This window comes from Lytechinus variegatus, chromosome 10 (genome assembly GCF_018143015.1).
Source record: "Lytechinus variegatus isolate NC3 chromosome 10, Lvar_3.0, whole genome shotgun sequence".
NCBI lineage: Eukaryota > Metazoa > Echinodermata > Echinoidea > Temnopleuroida > Toxopneustidae > Lytechinus > Lytechinus variegatus.
Genome location: NC_054749.1, coordinates 19,217,677 through 19,239,526, shown reverse-complemented (window position 1 = coordinate 19,239,526; position 21,850 = coordinate 19,217,677). Strand labels below are relative to the sequence as shown.

Sequence of the window (21,850 nt, the reverse complement as noted above, 5' to 3'; positions counted from 1 at the left end):
TGACGTCAGGCAGGGCCGTTTTCGTTCGGGATTTTAAAAATTGTGCTCAGGTTCAATACAGTATACGTGTAGATTGCCTAGATATATCTAATTCGGATGTGCCGAACATACAATTCATCTCTTAAAATGAAATGGACAGTTGAATATTAAACTCTTTAATTTCTCTTATTTTGGAAAATTGAAACGTGAATCTAATTTTGTAATCAAAGACAAGTTATTTGATCGACTTTGAAATGACACTAAAGTAATAAAAATCAAGATGATAATATGTGAATCGTTTGAAACATATCCCTGATTTGAACTATATATTGTACATATTTATTTATTGTTATATCATGGATGTTTCTTCTGTTAATCTAAACTCGAATTCGGATTAATGGTCGACAAAATGGATTTATTCGCGTGCCTGTAATTATATTGACGTTTAATTCATTTGGCCTCTGTCACAATCACCTTTGTTATTAGATGCAGTTACCACGGTGCTATAGGAGGTTCAACTCACCTACACTCACCCTCACACACACACACACACACACACACACGCAAATTTACGCCCACCCACACACAACACACAAATACAATTTTTTAATGAAGTGTATGAATGTCTTGTTGTTAATGACGAAAGCATGATTAGGGCATGATTCGGTGTTTATTGCGTTGTTATGTTTCTTTACATGCTATTACTTTATCCCACCTGCCCAGATTTTGATGAGATTGATATTTTACAAGGAGAATCAGATACTTTAAGATCAAACTTGCATGGAAGGTATGGATAAACAGAGAAACAGATTGGCAGAAGTTTGAATGACAGCGGATAGATAATGATAAATGTTCTGGTAATTTTTAAAGTACTGTAACAAAAAGTGACAGATATTAGAATTTATTTAATCGTATGCATGTCAACGTGTTTAGAAATGGTAATGAATCTAATCAAAATACTCTAAAATCGTAAATGACATAGCTATTCTAAATGGAAATGTTAAAGACATAGCTATTATAAATGGAAATCGTAAAATTGACCCTAACAATAGTTTTAGTTATGTTTATGCCGCTATATGTATTCAAATTTGACTTTTTCAATACCTGCACGAAATATTATTTACGAATTATTAAGCTACAAATTATATTTCTAATGTATTGACTGAAATTTTCATGCACATTAATTTCATGATTAGTAATCAATACCTTGCTTTGAGAACTGTTATAGGCAGATTATAATAATGGTTTTCCCTTCTGAAGTGTTATTCCATTGTCTTTCACTTTTTTCTTAATAATTAAGATCGTATTCATGTGCCGTTTATAATACGTTATGAATAAACTTTGCTTTTCAAGAAATTTACGAGATTTTTGTAAGTGCAATTTTTACGCTCATTATCTTTCCGACTGCATGTAACTAGATGGAAAATTATAATACCTATGATTGCAACCACGTACTGGTAATGAAGAAATTATGAAGTGACTAAATAACTGATCGCCGTGAAAAGAAATAAAAATTAGGAAAAAACGTTAACGAGGGAGACGCCAACTTCATCTCTGGGGTAAATTGCAAGAAGCGTTTATATAATAATAATAGGCATTTATATAGCGCCGTCAATCTAGAAGTATTCTATTCCGAGGGACGTTGTTATTATTACCCCGGCTTTAGCTGCCTTCCAGCGCTCATGCATTCTATGAATTAATCCTGCCGGGTACCCATTCACCTGGGTCGAGTGCAGCACGATGTGGATAAATTTCTTGCTGAAAGAAATTACGCCATGGCTGGGATTCGAACCCACGACCCTCTGTTTCAAAGTCAGAAGACTTATCCACTGGGCCACAACGCTCCACAAAGCTTCACCAAAGTCGTTCACGAGATGCTCTATCTATGATGACACAATTTTTTTTTGTTAATCATAACCTTGTGACTGTAATTTAGATAATAGCCTTATTTAAAGCTTGACCGACATTTAACATTTTTTTAAGTATCCCGTCCAGGTTGACTTTGTTACAAGTATAATTAATTTACCCTTACTATTTTTCTTTTATTACGTTTGGTTAATTTTTTTTTATAGAGATACCTTTTTGAATTTTTCTTGGCTCAAGCTGAAATCGATTTCCTTGGAAAGCAATATCCTCAATTACCACAATAGATGGCAGTTGCCTGCATTGTCAGCGCACTTTCCCTCATATCACTGATGTTTCAATTTAATCAGTGATTAGCGATATCCTTACTTGGGATTATCTGTGAAGCTGACGTGGTTTTTAACCACGGGGAGTCGTCCTTGGCATTATAGTCGGGTGTCATGACATGGTTGTAATCCAAAGTGCTCTAGTACTCGTCAGTAAATATCAGTTAACAGTATGTACTGTATTTACGAATTGGGTTTTTAAAACGTACTGCGGTCAATAACTTTCTCCTGATAAATATAAGTATTAAATAATTGACCGTATAATAGATGAAACAAAAAAGAAAAAAAATCTCCCCGTCTGAGAAAAAGATAATTTGATAGACTACGAACTCATAGAAACACCTAAATTTAATTATTTTATGATTAGGTGCTACTCCCTTCATGCTTCCGGTCTTCACTATCACTCACAATCGGATGAGAACACGCACTGTAAAAACTGTGGTGTTAAAACTGACACCAATTGGTGTTAATAGAGGACCACACCCTGAGGTGTTAAAATAACACCCTAGAGATTGAACATAACACCAAAGAGTGTAAATGTAACAACCGTAGGTGATGTAATAACACCTATAGGTGTAAAACTAACACCACCAATTTAACACCGGTGTAAAATAACTGGTGTGGTCCTCTATGTACACCGGTTAACACCACAGTTTTTGCTGTGCATAGACAAAACAAGTAAACGAATAAGAAATATTGCACAAAATGAGAACAGTTTACAATGAATTATATCCCATTTCCTCGAAAAAGGATGTGATTAGACTAGAGAATAACCATGAAATCATGCAGCATCCCGTGATTCACTGCTATCTGATATACATATTTTTATGAATGTTTACATTTAAAACAATACACATTTATGTCTACTGCAAAAGCCCACAGTTCAAGTGTATATTGAAAATTAATATCGCACGCAAACGCGTAAACACGATAATAGGCCAAAATTAATGTTATTTTAAGGACCCATCCAAGCCCCTACGCTTATTGCACTATATTAGCCGACGATTGACTTCCCCCTATACTTTGGTGACCTTATTTATAGCCCTGCATGTTGACAGTGCAGATAGTGTGTCTCGATACCAATCTTTGCTTTGATTTTATTCAGCCGGATTTGCTGAAACTTCTTCAATTTGACTTAAGTTAGTTATGGTTGCAGATCGATATACAAAGGTAAGCTTTCGATTGTTTATTTGAATATCAAATATGTGATTTCCCTGATTTATATTTTTTTGCTTGGCATTGATTTACCTTAACGTTATATTTCCACTTGAACTTTATATGTGATTTTATTGTAGATTTCAGTAATTTCGATAATTATGTTGATTTTTGTAATTGGAAATCAATGTGTAAGACTGTGCTTGGGAAGCAATTCAACATCGGATTGCTAAAAACATTTCTTCTATATCTATTATATTTAAGTTTTCATTGTAGTTTTGGATTGCATTTCTACTTCTTTCTCGTTCGCTGATATTTAGATTGAAATTGAAATTTTATTTACCACAATCTTCATAAAAACATACAAATCAAGAAATATAAATATTTCAATAAAATTACATTATAACAAAAGTGAGTATATTTAAGAATAGTGGAAGGATCACTGAAAAGATACAAGGAACTTATAAGTTAGTGATCCTGATAATCTCGAGCATTACATTCTTACCCCCCCCCCCTCAAATCCTAACGAAACAAATGTGATGGGAATTTCACGAAAATGCAATGCCTTATAGCAATAGAAAGAGTGAATAGAGCCACGATTCTCGTTCATCGGGGTCATACCTGTTTTTTCCCCTTTTTTGTTTTGTAATAATAATTATTCAGTTCAAAATCAAAGTGTGTACGATACATTGTAAAATATAACACTTCAATAACAAAACACTGTTCACAAAAGTCAAATAATTATCAATTTTTATAATACAAATAATCGTACAAAATGTCATATTTAACGTATTCATATTCAGTAACAAAAATAGCCATTTATAACCAATATAAATTCACAAAATCAAACAATAATTATGCAGAAAATTTATTGCTCAACATTGATTAAACTGAATGAAATTATGTAATGTCCTATGTAATGTTACGATATCAATACTGCAACAATTAACAATGAAAAAATAGTTTTAAATTGGATTTCCTTTTTTTTATTACAGGAAATATAAAGATCACTAAACAGAATATAAATAGATATTATTCTTACATATCTTGAAGTGCTGATTATAATCCAAAGTTATGATCCAGATAATATCTAAGTTGGCTGGCGAAAATTCCTTGAATTAAAGTTCACAATGATGGCGATGATGAAATTGATGTTTAAGCACGATGAATAACAAGGGTCACTCTAACGAGTTGAAATGTCTGTGAAGACGATGTTGATGATGATTAACAGTCAATTTCAGCAATCCATGGGTTGAAAAGCTTTCATTTAAACAGCTTGATGATCTTGATGAGAACTGAGAATTCCTCTCTCAAAGTAACTGCAAGCAGTTATTGATGGTGTGCAAATAATTCCACAGAAGATAGATATTCCAGGTGGAAATAATTTCTGCTCTGACATAAAGTCTGGTGTGAGTTCTGATCTGATATGATGTGATATGATGATCTCCTTGAAGAAACTGCCAGCTCATATACAAATTATTCACTATCCTGGAAGCTTCTTGTATTGTCTACAAAAAGAACATTCTCCTTTTTTCTGGAGCAATCAAATTCTAGAAGACTCTTGAATGGCCTCGGTGAAATTAACAATAATTGTTAACATCATAGCTAATCCTATTGTTCATTTCCACTACCACTGGGAATCCTATTGTGTAGCAATCTCTATTCTGAAATAACAAAATTCCTCAGCCTATTAAAGAACATGCCTAACAAAGCTTTAGTGAGACATTCTGGAATGTTCTTAATCATTCTATGCTATGAGTATCCTTAAAGAGGAAATAACTAAATAAATGAATGTAACTGCTTTTACAATTCTTCTTATATGTATATATATAATATATATATATATATATATATATAGTAACGACTTACTCCTTTCATTTAGTACATATCGCCATGGGTTGTTGTATTTTGATTATCCTTCATCGGGTTCATATTGATTGTGTTTCAAGAGAAGTTGTAATCATCTTTAAAAAATCATTTAAAACGACAAAACAGTATCTGACTTTACATATTTATAAATATCATGTGCGAAAAGGAGCCTAGGTTGGCATTTGAGATGAACCTGATAGACAAGCTTCAAGATGAAAGTAATACAGAATTACAACCGTGGTAACTGCAATTCTCGTTTGAAATCTAAAGCATAACTTTTAAATGAATTAGATAATTTTAGCTTTATCCTGATAATTTTGCTGCTTTACATGTAACATTGTGAATGGGATATACCATTTAGAAAAACCATACAGTTCTGGTTAGTAAAAAGATAGAGACTGTGCAGGAGTTTTTAAATTGACCATTTTTTTTTTTACAAAATCAGAGGGACTCTACAAGATCAATGATATACTCAATTTTACACTATGCAAAACAACTGATTAGGTTGATTAAACATCACCCACCAATCAAGTTGCCAAAAAGGAAATTATCTATTGAACACTATTTTGAAAATAATCTTCATCATTTATTCGATTTAATTTCTTAATTGCTTCCAACACAGTTTTGTAATGTATTTGACTTGTTTGTATTGCAATAAAAACAAACAATAAGTTTATGTTTAGGTAAATCTGTGAAAGAGACAGTGTATCCATGTTTTTTTAATGGTTATTTGGAGTTTAATTCGTTGCCTAGCGATTTCCACTGACTTTTCAATATCGATATTCGCTTGACGCTGGTGACAGCGGATCATACCTTATTGTTCATCGTGTCATCATTGATTCAATTTAATCATGACAGGCATATTTTGGCTCAGGATATTTTTTGTCCTAGTTGGACTTCCGTATTAGCAGTGACAAGTAATTGATATTTCCAAAATGAATAGTGTAATATTGCATCAATAAAATGCATTATTTCGACTTCAAGCCGAACAAAAAATGTATTCTGAAATTCATCGAAAGGTGTTTTTATTTGATTTTATTTCTTGTAAATGAAAGAAGGGTTCGTTTTAGGACCCCATTCCCTCAATAAAAACCCTATAAGTTCCCTGTTTAACTTATAGCTTGTAAATCAAGTCATAACAGTGAACATTGGTCGTATGTATTTTTAAGGACATGTTGAGATCGCTTTCAGATGAACGTGAAGGTGCCGCATGGCCGGATGGTAAGGCACCTGATTATACATGGAGAGTCCGGGGTTCGATCCCTGACCACGGCACCTATGACCGTGAGCAAAGCATTTAATCGGCAAGTGCACTTGTATTAAAACAAATAAAACATGATGATGATCGGTGTAATTCTTCACCACGTCTATATAATATTGACTCATAAATTAGTCTGTATCCGCTGCGGAAATTATCCATTATAATTCTTGTATCAAAATTCTATAATGGTTATTTGATGGTGATTAAATGGAGAATAATTGCACTGAATTTGGTCTATAGGCCTACTCATGCGATTGTTGTTAACAAAAAAAATCCCTCATTTTCTTTGCAGAACTATACTACAACAATTTAAGCAGAATATAAAACACATGTTCAACAGTCGAAGTAGTCCCAATTTTGGATTTCTGCTGAAGAGGCATTAGGCACCTCCAACATTGAAAGGCATTTCTCTCCAACATGGGACCAGAATCAGGCGCGAGGGTCGCATCGGCAGTTTCAGATTTCAAGCCGGCGACAATGGTGGAACCAGAGCCAGAACCTGAGATCACTTCCGAGCCGGAACCAGAACCCGCCTCAGGACCTGAACCTTCATATCAAGATGCCGTTACTCTTAATGAAATGCTGGTCCCTCCATTTGCATTGATGGCTTTGCTGATCTTTGGTAATTATGCATTCATCATTTTTCAACAGAGACGGGTCCACTAGCGTACCAACGGGGGGGGGGCAGTCTGCCCCCCCCCCCTGACGAGCCACAACCCATGCAAAGGACGTATCCCTGCCCCCCCCCCCCTGACTAGCTTGAATGACCTTTTCTGCCCCCCCCCCCCCCGACGAGCTTGAAGACCTTTATCCACCCCCCTCCCCTTGGCGAGCTTGAAGACATTTTTTCTTTTTTGCTTGTCAAATTTTTTGGCGTTCGTTTTTGCGCCCCCTGTGGAAAATTCTAGGTGCGCCACAGGACGGGGCTGTTACAACCGATAATTGGGACCTTTCGCAATCATCACGGACGCTAGTATTAGGGTCCCCTGACACAAAAGTTAACGCTTAATCATTCACTTGATTCTTAAGATTGATTGTGCATTACAGTCAATATAGAATCAAACGTAGAAAACTGCTCTACGATCAATGCTAAGCTTTGTGTTAACAGGGGGTTACAGGCCCTACAAATCTGCTTTTCGTGCGCAAAATCCCTTTCCGCGACACCCGTACCGCATACATGCATGTATATTACGACTGATGGCTGGAGATATTCAAAATGCAGGACCTAAAATAGATTTATGACATGGATAAGAAAGTGATTTTTCAAACAAATCGAGAACATATTGAGTGAGGAAAAACTTACTGAATGAAGGCTTAAATATAGATCATTACAGTCCATCGAATCGATATTACATTTAATGTGGATTATTAGTGGATCACTGGCAATTGATTTCATGGATAAGATCAACCTCTCCAGCCGAACATTTCGCATGCGTTGATATGTACACATCATATGCGATACCTTTGAACTCGTTTCCTTTTGTTTCTTTTGTTTCTTTGTTTCTTTTGTTTACTCCTTATACACAAACGATATGCCTCTCGCACACGATGTGAGGGGCATTATGTTTTACATTCCCCAGAAATGTGGATTAGATTCAAATTCCGGGGGGACCACTTCCATTGATGAGTGGATACCAGGCACGACCATGGGGTTTCGAAAAGTACCCTAAACATGCTAAACAAGGGAAGCAATTCTTTTCCAGATTATGAAAATGCATCTCTTAACAAGTATTTGGCTTGTGAAACCCTACAAGTATTGAATATATATCCCTTTTTCAGCATTTTAAACATCGTTTTGACACCCTTATAACGTTACATAGCCCTATATACGTAACGTACCTGCCCACTCTGTCCCCTTTTACGGGTGGTCGCTACTGGTATCCACTAATCAATGGAAGTGGGCCCCCCGGGCGGCCTCTCGAGCTCTAGGAGGAGTCAAATGTGGCTTTGGAAAGTCGTCCTCAATCGGATAAATCGCTGTTACCATAGTAGCAACCAGAATTTTGCACACGAAACGCATATTGAATGTTTCCGTCGCAGATGCGAAACGAAAAAAAATCTCATGTCACACAATTTGCATTGCAGGACTGAGTTTTACGACCATGATGACGGGCCCAAAAAGTCCCTTCCAAAGTCAACTACCGTTGTAAATAAGCGTCCGCGTCCTCAAACGAAAGGTCGGGATTGTCGCACCAACGCATAATGTCGCAATCTGCGACATTTGGGACCTTTCGCAATCATCACGGACGCTAGTATTAGGGTCCCCTAACACAAAAGTTAACGCTTAATCATACACTTGATTTTTAAGATTGATTGTGCATTACAGTCAATAGAATCAAACGTAGAAAACTGCTCTACGATCAATGCTAAGCTTTGTGTAACAGGGGGGTTACAGGCCCTACAAATCTGCTTTTCGTGTGCAAAATCCCTTTCCGCGACACCCGTACCGCATACATGCATGTATATTACGACTGATGGCTGGAGATATTCAAAATGCAGGACCTAAAATAGATTTATGACATGGAGAAGAAAGTGGTTTTTCAAACAAATCGAGAACATATTGAGTGAGGAAAAACTTACTGAATGAAGGCTTAAATATAGATCATTACAGTCCATCGAATCGATATTACATTTAATGTGGATTATTGGTGGATCACTGGCAATTGATTCTATGGATAAGATCAACCTCTCCAGCCGAACATTTCGCATGCGTTGATATGTACACATCATATGCGATACCTTTGAACTCGTTTCCTTTTGTTTCTTTTGTTTCTTTGTTTCTCTTGTTTACTCCTTATACACAAACGATATGCCTCTCGCACACGATGTGAGGGGCATTGTGTTTTACATTCCCCAGAAATGGGGATTAGATTCAAATTCCGGGGGGACCACTTCCATTGATGAGTGGATACCAGGCACGACCATGGGTTTCGAAAAGTACCCTAAACATGCTAAACAAGGAAGCAATTCTTTTCCAGATTATGAAAATGCATCTCTTAACAAGTATTTGGCTTGTGAAACCCTTATTATATCCCTTATTTCAGCATTTTAAACATCGTTTTGACACCCTTATAACGTTACATAGGCCTATATACGTAACGTACCTGCCCACTCTGTCCCCTTTTACGGGTGGTCGCTACTGGTATCCACTAATCAATGGAAGTGGGCCCCCCGGGCGGCCTCTCGAGCTCTAGGAGGAGTCAAATGTGGCTTTGGAAAGTCGTCCTCAATCGGATAAATCGCTGTTACCATAGTAGCAACCAGAATTTTGCACACGAAACGCATATTGAATGTTTCCGTCGCAGATGCGAAACGAAAAAAAAATCTCATGTCACACAATTTGCATTGCAGGACTGAGTTTTACGACCATGATGACGGGCCCCAAAAGTCCCTTCCAAAGTCAACGACCGTTGTAAATAAGCGTCCGCGTCCTCAAACGAAAGGTCGGGATTATGCCAAGAGCGTCCGACGCATAATTGGGACCTTTCGCAATCATCACGGACGCTAGTATTAGGGTCCCCTAACACAAAAGTTAACGCTTAATCATACACTTGATTTTTAAGATTGATTGTGCATTACAGTCAATAGAATCAAACGTAGAAAACTGCTCTACGATCAATGCTAAGCTTTGTGTAACAGGGGGGTTACAGGCCCTACAAATCTGCTTTTCGTGTGCAAAATCCCTTTCCGCGACACCCGTACCGCATACATGCATGTATATTACGACTGATGGCTGGAGATATTCAAAATGCAGGACCTAAAATAGATTTATGACATGGAGAAGAAAGTGGTTTTTCAAACAAATCGAGAACATATTGAGTGAGGAAAAACTTACTGAATGAAGGCTTAAATATAGATCATTACAGTCCATCGAATCGATATTACATTTAATGTGGATTATTGGTGGATCACTGGCAATTGATTTCATGGATAAGATCAACCTCTCCAGCCGAACATTTCGCATGCGTTGATATGTACACATCATATGCGATACCTTTGAACTCGTTTCCTTTTGTTTCTTTTGTTTCTTTTGTTTACTCCTTATACACAAACGATATGCCTCTCGCACACGATGTGAGGGGCATTATGCTTTACATTCCCAAGAAATGGGGATTAGATTCAAATTCCGGGGGGACCACTTCCATTGATGAGTGGATACCAGGCACGACCATGGGGTTTCGAAAAGTACCCTAAACATGCTAAACAAGGGAAGCAATTCTTTTCCAGATTATGAAAATGCATCTCTTAACAAGTATTTGGCTTGTGAAACCCTACAAGTATTGAATATATATCCCTTATTTCAGCATTTTAAACCCTTATAACGTTACATAGGCCTATATACGTAACGTACCTGCCCACTCTGTCCCCTTTTACGGGTGGTCGCTACTGGTATCCACTAATCAATGGAAGTGGACCCCCCGGGCGGCCTCTCGAGCTCTAGGAGGAGTCAAATGTGGCTTTGGAAAGTCGTCCTCAATCGGATAAATCGCTGTTACCATAGTAGCAACCAGAATTTTGCACACGAAACGCATATTGAATGTTTCCGTCGCAGATGCGAAACGAAAAAAAAATCTCATGTCACACAATTTGCATTGCAGGACTGAGTTTTACAACCATGATGACGGGCCCAAAAGTCCCTTCCAAAGTCAACGACCGTTGTAAATAAGCGTCCGCGTCCTCAAACGAAAGGTCGGGAATGTCGCAGTCAACGCATAATGTCGTAGTTTTTCTAACGCATAATGTCACATGTCGCAACGCATAATGTCACAGCGGTATTTTCTTCAGGACTCGAGCTACAGATAAGATATAAAACATGCTTTGACTTAGTATTTTGAGACAAGAAAAAGAAATTGAAATTATTTTGAAATCAGGATTACTCTTTGTATGGATATTTGTCGCTTTATTACCATTTCGTCTACTGCCTTTTCCCCACTATCGCATGGTCTGATATCATTTCGTCTACCATTAATTAGTCAACTATCAACATAGTCCAATAACCATTTCGTCTAATTACCATCTCGTTTAATAGCCAGTTGGTCTAATAGCTGTTGTGTTTATTATCATTTAGTCTAACTGTATTTTTTTCAGTTGGTCCAATATCCATTTTGTCCAATATCATTACGTCTATTACCTTTTGATCTAATAGCCAATTGGTCTAATAACCACTTGGTGTACTCTCATTTTCGTCCATGCTCCATTTGGTCTAACTTCAGTTGGTTCGCTATCACTTTGTCTAAATCCATTTCGGCTAATACTCATTTGGTATCGTTGCCACGGGTCCAATCACCAATAGGTCCAATCATTGGTTCTAGGACAATTACCCCACGGACAATCACCCTTCCGGACAACTAATCCCTGAGAAGTTTACCCACCCGAGGACAATTACCCCCTGGACAATTACCACCTGAGGACAATTACCCCCGAGGACAATTACCCCCTGAGGACAATTACACCCTGGAAAATTACCCCCTAGACAATTACTCCCGGACAACTACCCCCTGTAAAACTACCCCCGAGGACGATTACCCCCTGAGGACAATTACCCCCCCGGACAACTACCCCCTAGGGCAATTTCCCCCCTGACAATTACCCCCTGAACAACTACCCCCCGATGACAATTACCCCCGGACAACTACCCCCAGACAATTACCCCTGAGGAAAATTAACCCCCCCCCCCCCCGAGGACAATTACCCCCGGATAATTACCCCAGAGGACAATTACCAACGGGAACAATTACCCTGCCCCGGGGACAATAACCCCCTAGACAAAGGGAGTGCACAGAGTTAGGGCCTAAATAGTAAAATTACAAGGCGTTCTTGTGTATATTATCTTTGCATATTTTTTTTGCTTACTGTATTAAAACTAAAGCCACATCTTAATCTGGAATGTGTACCAATTGTTTCATAATTCTTAGCTTCTTGTTAGATGAATTGTTTTAAAATAACAGGTTTATAGGTTCTTCTTGTCAATAGTAGTGTTGATGGTTTGCGTTACCGACTTTCAATATTTCTACCTGTGAAGGTGTCTTTTTAATGTTTTATCTATTTTCCTGATTTTTTCCTGAAATTAAACCCCAAATGAATCAAGAAAAAATCAGATCAGTTGGAATCAGAGAAATTAGGCATTTGTGATTATTATGTCTAATCGTGTCTTTACATGAATGTTCAATTGTTCTATGAAAACTTAGTATGTGGGCCAGTTTACACATTTTCTGATGTACATATGCGTAGCTATATAGCGCAAGCCCCCACCCCCATTTTTCATGATGCAGAAGGCATTGCTAAACAAAAAAAAAGAAAAAAGGCGGAAAAGGAAGAAAAAATGAAAAAGAAGAAAATGAGAGAGAGGGAGAGAGAGCGATATAAGAGAGAAAGTTATTAACATAAGATAAAGTAGAAAATATATTGAAAACCTGTGCCACCGACCCAGACCATTATAATGGTTCACGCCCGGGGGGGGGGGGCACTCAGTATATAATAATGTGCAGCGGAGGGGACCCCCATTTTTACACTCAAATTTCCGTTCCAAGGCATAGCATCTTTGTCTTATTGAGAAAAAGAACAAATAAACCCGCTCCAAGGCAAAACATTTTCTTCTTATCGAGAAAAAAGAAATCCTCTCCAAAGCTTGTCATATTTTTCGTTACGCCGTTCCGGTCGCATTAATCTGCTACAAAGACAAAGTGATAGCGAACCAACTGAAGTTAGACCAAATGGAACATGGACGAAAAGGAGAGTACACCGAGTGGTTATTAGACCAATTTGCTATTAGACCAAAAGGTAATAGACGTAATGATATTGGACCAACTGAAAAAAAATACAATTAGACTAAATGATAATAAACACAACGGCTATTAGACCAACTGGCTATTAGACGAGATGGTAATTAGACGAAATGGTTATTGGACTATGTTGATAGTTGACTAACTAATGGTAGACGAAATGATATCAGACCATGCGATAGTGGGGAAAAGGCAGTAGACGAAATGGCAATAAAGCGACAAATATCCATACAAAGAGTAATCCTGATTTCAAAATAATTTCATTCTCTTTTTCGTGTCTCAAAATACTAAGTAAAAGCATGTTTTATATCTTATCTGTAGCTCGAGTCCTGAAGAAAATACCGCTGTGACATTATGCGTTGCGACATGTGACATTATGCGTTGACGATTTGCTGCGACATTATGCGTTGCGACATGTGACATTATGCGTTAGAAAAACTACGACATTATGCGTTGACTGCGACATTATGCGTCGGACGCTCTTGGCATAATGTCGCAGATTGCGACATTATGCGTTGCTGCGACATTATGCGTTGGTGCGACATTATCGGTTGTAGCAGGGGCCACATGCAGGCTGGAGCGATCATTCGTCGAGTTATCGGTAAAAGAATATATTTTGATGGAAAATTGTTGTTTGGTTGTTTTGCTTTTTCTGTTATTATCATGATCGTGAATCATGAATCTCTAACAATACGTTACAGGGCCTTGAGCTTCAGCCTTAATTATTCCTCGTTTTTTTCCACTAAACGTATACAAAAAATGTAATGTGACCATCTGATTGTGGTTTTGTGCATGGTCAGCCTCCCCCTTCCTGTATCCAAACTGGCTATGTAATAATAGATATTAAGAATATTTACCCAGGGAAGCCACTTCAGTCCTGAAAACTGTTCTCCCAGTGGGCCTGCTATATAAGCCGTTATTTTGTTTCTCATTTCGATCAAAGGAATGCTTATGCTTACGATTTCAAGAAATTGGAGGAGGAAACATAAAAGAGCCAGATATCGGAATAAAATCTCGGACACTGACAAATGTGATGTGATTCTTCTTAGTTCTCTGACAGTTCAGCAGCGTGAAGACTACTCTGAAGAATGTGAGTATTATATATTCATCAAATGATATTGCGTGGAAGTCACCCCCAGCTCGAGTTTTAATTTTAAAAAAGAAGGAAAACATTGATAAAAATGATGATGGTTTGGAGAAAATACACCAGGAATAAATTAAATTTTGTTAATCTCGCAAATCTGATTATTCTCTTTGTTGTTGATTATTTCTTGTTCTTGCTCGTGTTCTCGCTCTACAGCGCGATTTTATCTCTTTTTTGGTTGTCTAGTTCTTTTATTTATTATTTTCTTTTCACCTTTCTACTCCCCTCTTATCATCTTTATATTTTTAATGGCTGGTAGAGTATGGTAATCGCAAAACGTAATTCCTTATCTCAATAGCTCTTAACGCCCCATTCTCTCTCTCTCTCTCTCCCTCTCTCGCTTTTTCATTTATAGTTCTAACATCAGAAGAAATCGAGTCGATGGAGGCACTGAGGCAACACCACAACGGACCCGTGTCTTTGTTTTTCATGTGCCTGCCAGCAATCATCTCGCTAGCACTTGGTCCCTGTTTATTACTGTTAAGAGCACCAGTAATAGATTCATTCTGGGCTAATGGTCTACCAAATATCAATGATGGCTTGGGTAAGTCACAAATTGGGGTATGGAGGTATTTCAGAAATATTAACTCAAGTTAGACTTAGTTGCGTGCAGTTCATTCTTAGTTATGGTCTGTTGAAAATTTTGTTCGAATATCATGACTACACTTTTATTTAAGGAAGGGGTGGGGGCTCTTCTTACCACGAATTTTGGCCTGTTCGTTAATTTCCCCCTCACCTGAAGCAGCGTGCTACCGAAGATGTTGTTACTAGATGCAAAACGCAAAGATACATGTAGAATGAGGAAAATGTATATCACATTGATGAAAATATATTCGTCAGGTGCACAATCAAGGCAATATTCATTGTTGAAATTCATTAAGTCGAGTAGTTAAGAATGCTATTCATAATGCACATAATCAGGGCCGGTCATTTAAAAGAAAGAGTTGCGATAGATGTTAAATGAACTCACATTTAGATTCATCTAAATTCTCATCTTTTCATAACACAATGTGAGAGCAATATTAGTTTGAATGAGGGTTATTTTTATTTTATCGCAGCTTGTTGTTGTGAAATGGCTGCCTGATGATGTACAAGCGCTATAAAAGCGATAATATCACCCCATCTTACTTGTTATACTTTTTTTTAATGATCGCTTCAGATGATTTTACGTAAAATAATTTACAGAAAATGGTAGCTGAATTTACGAAAATGACTAATAATACTTCTCTCTGCAGGTTCTTTTCTGGCACCGGCTGGTCTTGTATATGCGTAAGTTATGATATATTTTTTTTATTTTTCTTTTATCATGTCATGAGTATTTTAGATATATTTTATAAATAGAAACGTATCCGTCTCTCTGAAGGAAATGATCACGCCAGTGATATAAATAAATAGTTATCTCACAGATTTTTTTTAATATATATATATTTCTGACTGAAGCAAGAGAAAGGTATTCAAAGCATATAACAGAAGAATATGAGTAATATGCTGCCTTAGTAATTTTTTTTTTTGCTTGATTTTTTTTGGCACTACCCCGTAACAGCCCCCTTACATTCTGAAGACTATAATTATAACTGGCGAATGATTAAAACTTGCCAAATACAGAATGGAAGGACTTTTATTCAGTTGTCATATAAAAAAAAATCAACCTGAATAAGATTCCGGTAGTGACTGATAGTACAAAACAATATGTTTATGTTTACAAATAATAATTATTCTTCTGTCTTATTAATGAAGAATCACGTTTGGCTTTACCTTTCAATGTGTATTGGACAAGCAACGTTGTATTGCTGCAACACTTTCAACCGAAGTAGGACTCCTTGAGCAGATTCTAGCAATGACGTCAAAGATGACATCACTGACAACAGAAGACCGGCTGAAGGTGAGTATATTATTATGTCTTTCCGGTTTTTTTTTCTAATTTCCACTGAAATGATGAAAAAAACTGTAAGGCTCCCGCATTTTGAAACAGGAAATACCTTACGAGAGGTTTCTTCCTTCCAGGATTTAATTCCGTTTGATGTTGTTTCCCTCTTCTTTTTTTCTGCTTCTTCTTCCTCTTCTTCTTCTTCTTCCTCTTCTTCTTCTTCTCCTTCTTCCCCTTCTTCCTCTTCCTCTTCTTCTTCTTCTTCCTCTTCTTCTTCCTCTTCTTCTTCTTCCTCTTCTTCTTCTCCTTCTTCCTCCTCTTCTTCTTCTTCCTCTTCTTCTTCTTCTTCTTCTTCTTCCTCTTCCTCTACTTTATAATTCTTGTTGACAGGGTTATCGTGTTTATAACCTTTTTAGTCTTTTTTTTTGGGGGGGGTACCCTTATATCCTATCCTATGACCAGACAGAAGCTGAAAATATACCCTAAAAATTATTTTCATTTACGAGGATTCAGTAACTATAAACTGTACATATATTTTAATGAAATATAGTCCTGCTGTCTACCCCCCCCCCCCCTCCTTGTTCTAGGCCAATTGCGAAACGACCTCCTGCCATTAAACATAAAATTACTTGAATCTTTCATTCACATGTGCCTTACAGTGTAGTTTCCCCATTCGATTGTTTTTTTTCAGATTTATAAATTAGTGAAGACGGAGATCATTTCAATCATGCAACAGATAACTGGACGAAGAGGGACGAGTTCGAAGGATTTCTTACATGAATACTCAGCTGGTCGGATTTGGGATGTCATTGCTATCTTGCAGAAGGATGCTCGGGATACTGAACATTGTGACGTCATCATCGTAGTAAGTGTGGCGATCGTACTATTGAATATTCCCCCCCCCCAAAAAAAAAAAAAATAATAATAATAATACTAATAATAATAAATAAAATAAATAAATAAATAAAAATATATATATATACATATATCCTCAGCCAGTCATCATACAGCAACATCTGTCTGAGGATGCGCTCTCTGATTGATACCACACATTTTATATACTCCTGAAGAAGAAGGAGGACCGTCGAAAATTCGAGTAAACAATAAAAACTTTATTGGCAATAAAAGCATTATCTTCAGCATATTCTGTTACCTTACAGAAGCCAATACGTGAAACTTTCTGTTGCCTGAAAATTTTGAAATGGGAGACTTCTTCAACAATTTTTTTTCTGATATTTAATGCAACAAACGTATAAGATACAGTACAAGTGTATTATTTTCTTTCCAGCAATTTGCTAATTCGCTCTCTCTACTTATTTAGAAAATCAAATGCAGAAAGGGATGGTATCCGAAAATAGCCTCCCTCAAAATGTTGCAACATTACATCAGTGAGGATTCGTGGTCTATAAATCCGAAATTATACCCCCCCCCATAGCTTTATAAAACAAAAAATTATCTAAAAAAAAAAAATATTATTATGTCCCTTCACAGGAGAAAATTATAAGCAATTTGCAGGAGTTAGCGAGCTGTTCGACAAAGCGATACATGACCTTACATTATAAGGTACATCCTTTGCTGTGGATGTTCTTAGAAATTCTGGGCTTCTTCTCGTACTTCGGCGTCATGCTTATTGTGGTAAGACAATCAAGAAGGCGACAGGGTTTATTGAAATAGGGGGGCAAGGTGACCTTGAGGCGATCTCATTTTCTTTCCTCAGTTGAATATCTAGGGTGATATTTAATGACGACTCATATCTCTCTTTATGCGGATAATCTTCTTTTTTATCTCTTCCATTTTATTCCTCTCAATAACATACTTTTTAAAACTACTAATACAATAACTGTACCTAAAAGTCATAAGGGGGACGATCTTTCACTGTTTGGCTGCCCAAACTATACTTAAACATTTGCAACATGAAACGAATTTCAATTATAGGGTCCTTCTATCATGAGACAATGGTATAGAAATTCATGATACAAACGAAACTAAAAGTATTTTTTACTTTTGTTTGTTTTTGTTATCAATGAAAAAAAATTATACAATTAATTTTTGGTATGTCGCAAATGGAAATGATTATATACATTTCTAAGGAGAATTAGCGAGTTGAACTATATTTTCAGTTGTTTGTGCATAATAAATTATCAATAATCGGTATTGATACAAAAGAAATATATAATATAATATATATATATATTATATACAAAAACAAATATTTAGAAAAATGAAATGTTGGAATTACGATAATGTGGCGTGGCGGATCCAGGATTTTCTAAAGGGGGGTGGCACATTTTTCCGAGGAAAATTTGACAAGCAAAAAAATATTAATGATATTTCGTCCTCCAAAAAAATTAACAAGCAATAAAAGGGTCTTCTCTTTGAAGGGGGGCACTTCGGTTTTAACGGCATTTTTACATTACAAATTACAAATTTTAAGTCTGCTTCTCAAAGGGGGAGGGGGCACGGGCCGGATATGCACCCCCCCCCCCCGGTTCCGCCAGTGGTGTAAATAGAGTAAAGACAAGGAATAACAATGTAAACAAGCATTATAACCTTCTATTTCCATTCTTATTTCCAATCCTTATTTTCTCTTTAACTTAGTCCGAGTCCAGTCGGATGGACCTCACGATGTGTCACATGACAGTATTCTCAATCAGTCTACTTTGTTACGTCATCGGGGATCTCGATCATCCTTTTAGTGGCTTTTTTAGGGTAAGCTTTACTCACTGAGAAAAAAAGAAGGAAAAGACATATTGTATACTTACTATACCTTCCTTTCATGTTGAATAAAGTAACGCAATTAGCATTTGTGGTAATTTTAGAAATATGTTTGCACTATTATTTTGAGCTCTCATGTGGAATCGATGACCAATCCTCGATACCAGACTATATTAAAGGGGTGGTCCACGCTGGTGATATTTACGTATCAGTAAATAGAGTAAGATTCACAAGGTAAAATGCTGAAAATTTGATCAAAATCGGATAACAAAGAACGACGTTATTGAATTTTAAATATTGGCATTATTCCGGTGAAACATTTATAGGCATGTCTTAATGAATATTCATTAAGTGGGCTGATGATGTCATATCCCCACTTATTATTTTTTATTTTATTATACAAAATTTATAGCTGCAACTTATTTCATCATAATGGAGACACATCATTTACACATGCATAAAAAATGAAACATTTATTATTTCATGTAATAACATAAGAAAAAGGGTAGTGGTGATGTTACATCATCAGCCTACCTAATGACTATTCATGACAATGTGCATATAACTGTTCTCACAACATAATTGATAAAATTAAAATTTTAATAGCTTTGTTATTTGTTGTCCGATTTTGTAAAAAAAGAAGCTTTTTGCTTTGTGAATTTTACTCTATTTTTTTAGATATAAATATTTTCAGCCCGGACCATCCCTTTAATACACTGGAATACCTGTAAAGACATAATGGAATAATAATCGATATGTTTCTTAATCTCGATATTAGGGTAACAGAATTAGCCTCATAATGAAAAAAAGCTATTACCCAGTACTGTAAGTAAACGCAATTCGCTCAAGAACAAAAATGCTTAATATAAACCAAAAGGCAAGTGATGACCAAAATGTTTAATGGACCCAGCGTTGGTTTAAAGGCGGTTGAGAAAATGACACCCTATAGCATCTTACTCGTTGTTGCCCAAATTTCTCCCATAGTCCCCTCCCTATCTTTCTCCCTGTGTCCTCCATCCCACTTCATTTTCTCTTTTCTCATCTCTCTCACCTGTACAGATCAATTTAAGTCCTCTCTTGCATCTTGTTGGTAAGAGCGAATATTTCTACCGCGAAGAGCAGGGTAAAGATTCGAACTGTGCTCAGACACTCCGTTCCAGATCCCTCTCCACCGCGACGCCCATCAAGAGGGACTCGTCTTCCTCGCCCAGCTTTAAGTCTAGCCAGACACTTTAAAGATAAATCATGCAACAATTTCAAGACTTTTGTTGCCGTTACCAAAATCAAAGCATCAAAATGCTGCATTATATTTTTTTATAATCTTTCATTTTAACTCATTAATGTTCCATTCTCTAAAACATTTATGTTTCATTCTGATAGGAGTGCTATTCAAATACATTACTATAATCACTATTTCGTGTGCTATGTGTTTTGAATTTTCATACAAGTGAACTAGATTTACCATCCTCTATTCCTAATTTTGCTATCGTCATCATTTTAACTATTTTTTCTATTAATTAGTATTGCAATCATCATCACCACCATTATCGCTGTAATTATTATCGTTGTTATTGCTACCAATATGACAATAATTATCATCATCATTGGTGATGTTAAAACTGTTATTAGTATCATAATTATTATACTTTTTTATTTTCAAGATACACGATGCGGAGGTAGGAGTGATATTGGCAATTAATAAATAGTCCTTAAATAGTGGTAATCTTGCTGTAAATATTTTACTTTGATTTCATATTTAGTTCAGTAAATGAAATAAACTTGTAGTTTGAAACTTAAAACTTGAATTTTTGTTGTTATCATTATCAATATTGTTATTAAAATTATCATTGATTTTACCATTGTGTCATTCATTCGTTTATTTCCACATTTAAAAAAAATCCATTCTTTATTGTTGGAAATAAACGAATTAAAATCCGAAACAGAAATACTTCAAAAATTCGTTTCGCCCAATTGATCGTAGGTCTGGCCACCACTGTGCACTGCCAGATCGACGTTGCTTTTATCCATTGAATCAATCGTTGAGCGCCAAACAGGGTAGCAGCAACTCCCATCTTATTGGTTTGAACTCAAGTGGACGCTCTATCAACTGAGCCAACACACCAGTATGATATTTCATTACTATTTCATTGATAAGAATTTCGTGCTTATATCAGTGAAACTTCTTTCGTGGGAAATGCATGCATAGGAGGATCCCCGGGACGGGGCAATAAGAGGATACTGCGCCCCCCCCCTTGTCCCATTGGCATCGCAAAAAAGGGACAACAGGGGGGGGGGCATAGAAAAGGGAAAGGAACCGAGAAGTGAGGGGAAAATCCACTAGTTTGTTTAGATCTGAATATCAACACTTTTCAGTTCGCTCTTCGGAAGGAGAATAGGAACTTAGGAAGATAGTCATCCTTTTCATATGATGACAAAATGTGTTTAGAATGCTCCTTTCCTATAGGTCTAAAAAGGAAATAGAAAATGAACTCGCGCTCTCGTAATTTATTACGAAAGTTTTCAGCGAGCATTACTGCTATTGAGATATTTACCGTTTTAAAAACAGGACCCTTTTGAAAGCCATGTTTAAAAATGCAGCTCGAGCCTATTTCTTTGTCAATACGCATCTTCTTCACGATAAAAAAAATGCTTAGAACCATTGGTGTTCATGGTGGGAGAATGACTGACACACTCCGTGAGATATTTTCTTTCTTCAGTTTTTTTTTTTTTGGGGGATGCATTGAAGTAACTAGTCCGAAATTCAAAGAGGCCAGATAGGGCTTTAAAGACATTTATTTTTGAAAAATGCGAGCGAGCGAAGTGAAACTTTTGAACAATTGACTTGAAAATCTTTTACTTTTAGGACTCTTCCGGTTTTATTGTATTTCC

The 21,850-nt window shown here is 36.6% G+C and overlaps 1 protein-coding gene across 1 annotated transcript; it reads left to right on the top strand.

Moving 5' to 3' along the window:
* The first annotated feature begins 6,336 nt into the window (after nt 1-6,336).
* On the top strand, nt 6,337-20,525 carry LOC121422952. Its single transcript, XM_041618194.1, has 9 exons — nt 6,337-7,075; nt 14,179-14,325; nt 14,735-14,923; nt 15,615-15,648; nt 16,117-16,261; nt 16,938-17,111; nt 17,738-17,881; nt 18,845-18,955; nt 20,021-20,525. The coding sequence occupies exons 1-9, from the start codon at nt 6,871-6,873 to the stop codon at nt 20,195-20,197; spliced, it is 1,326 nt and encodes a 441-aa protein (XP_041474128.1). The 5' UTR covers nt 6,337-6,870; the 3' UTR covers nt 20,198-20,525.
* Nucleotides 20,526-21,850: the final 1,325 nt, after the last annotated feature.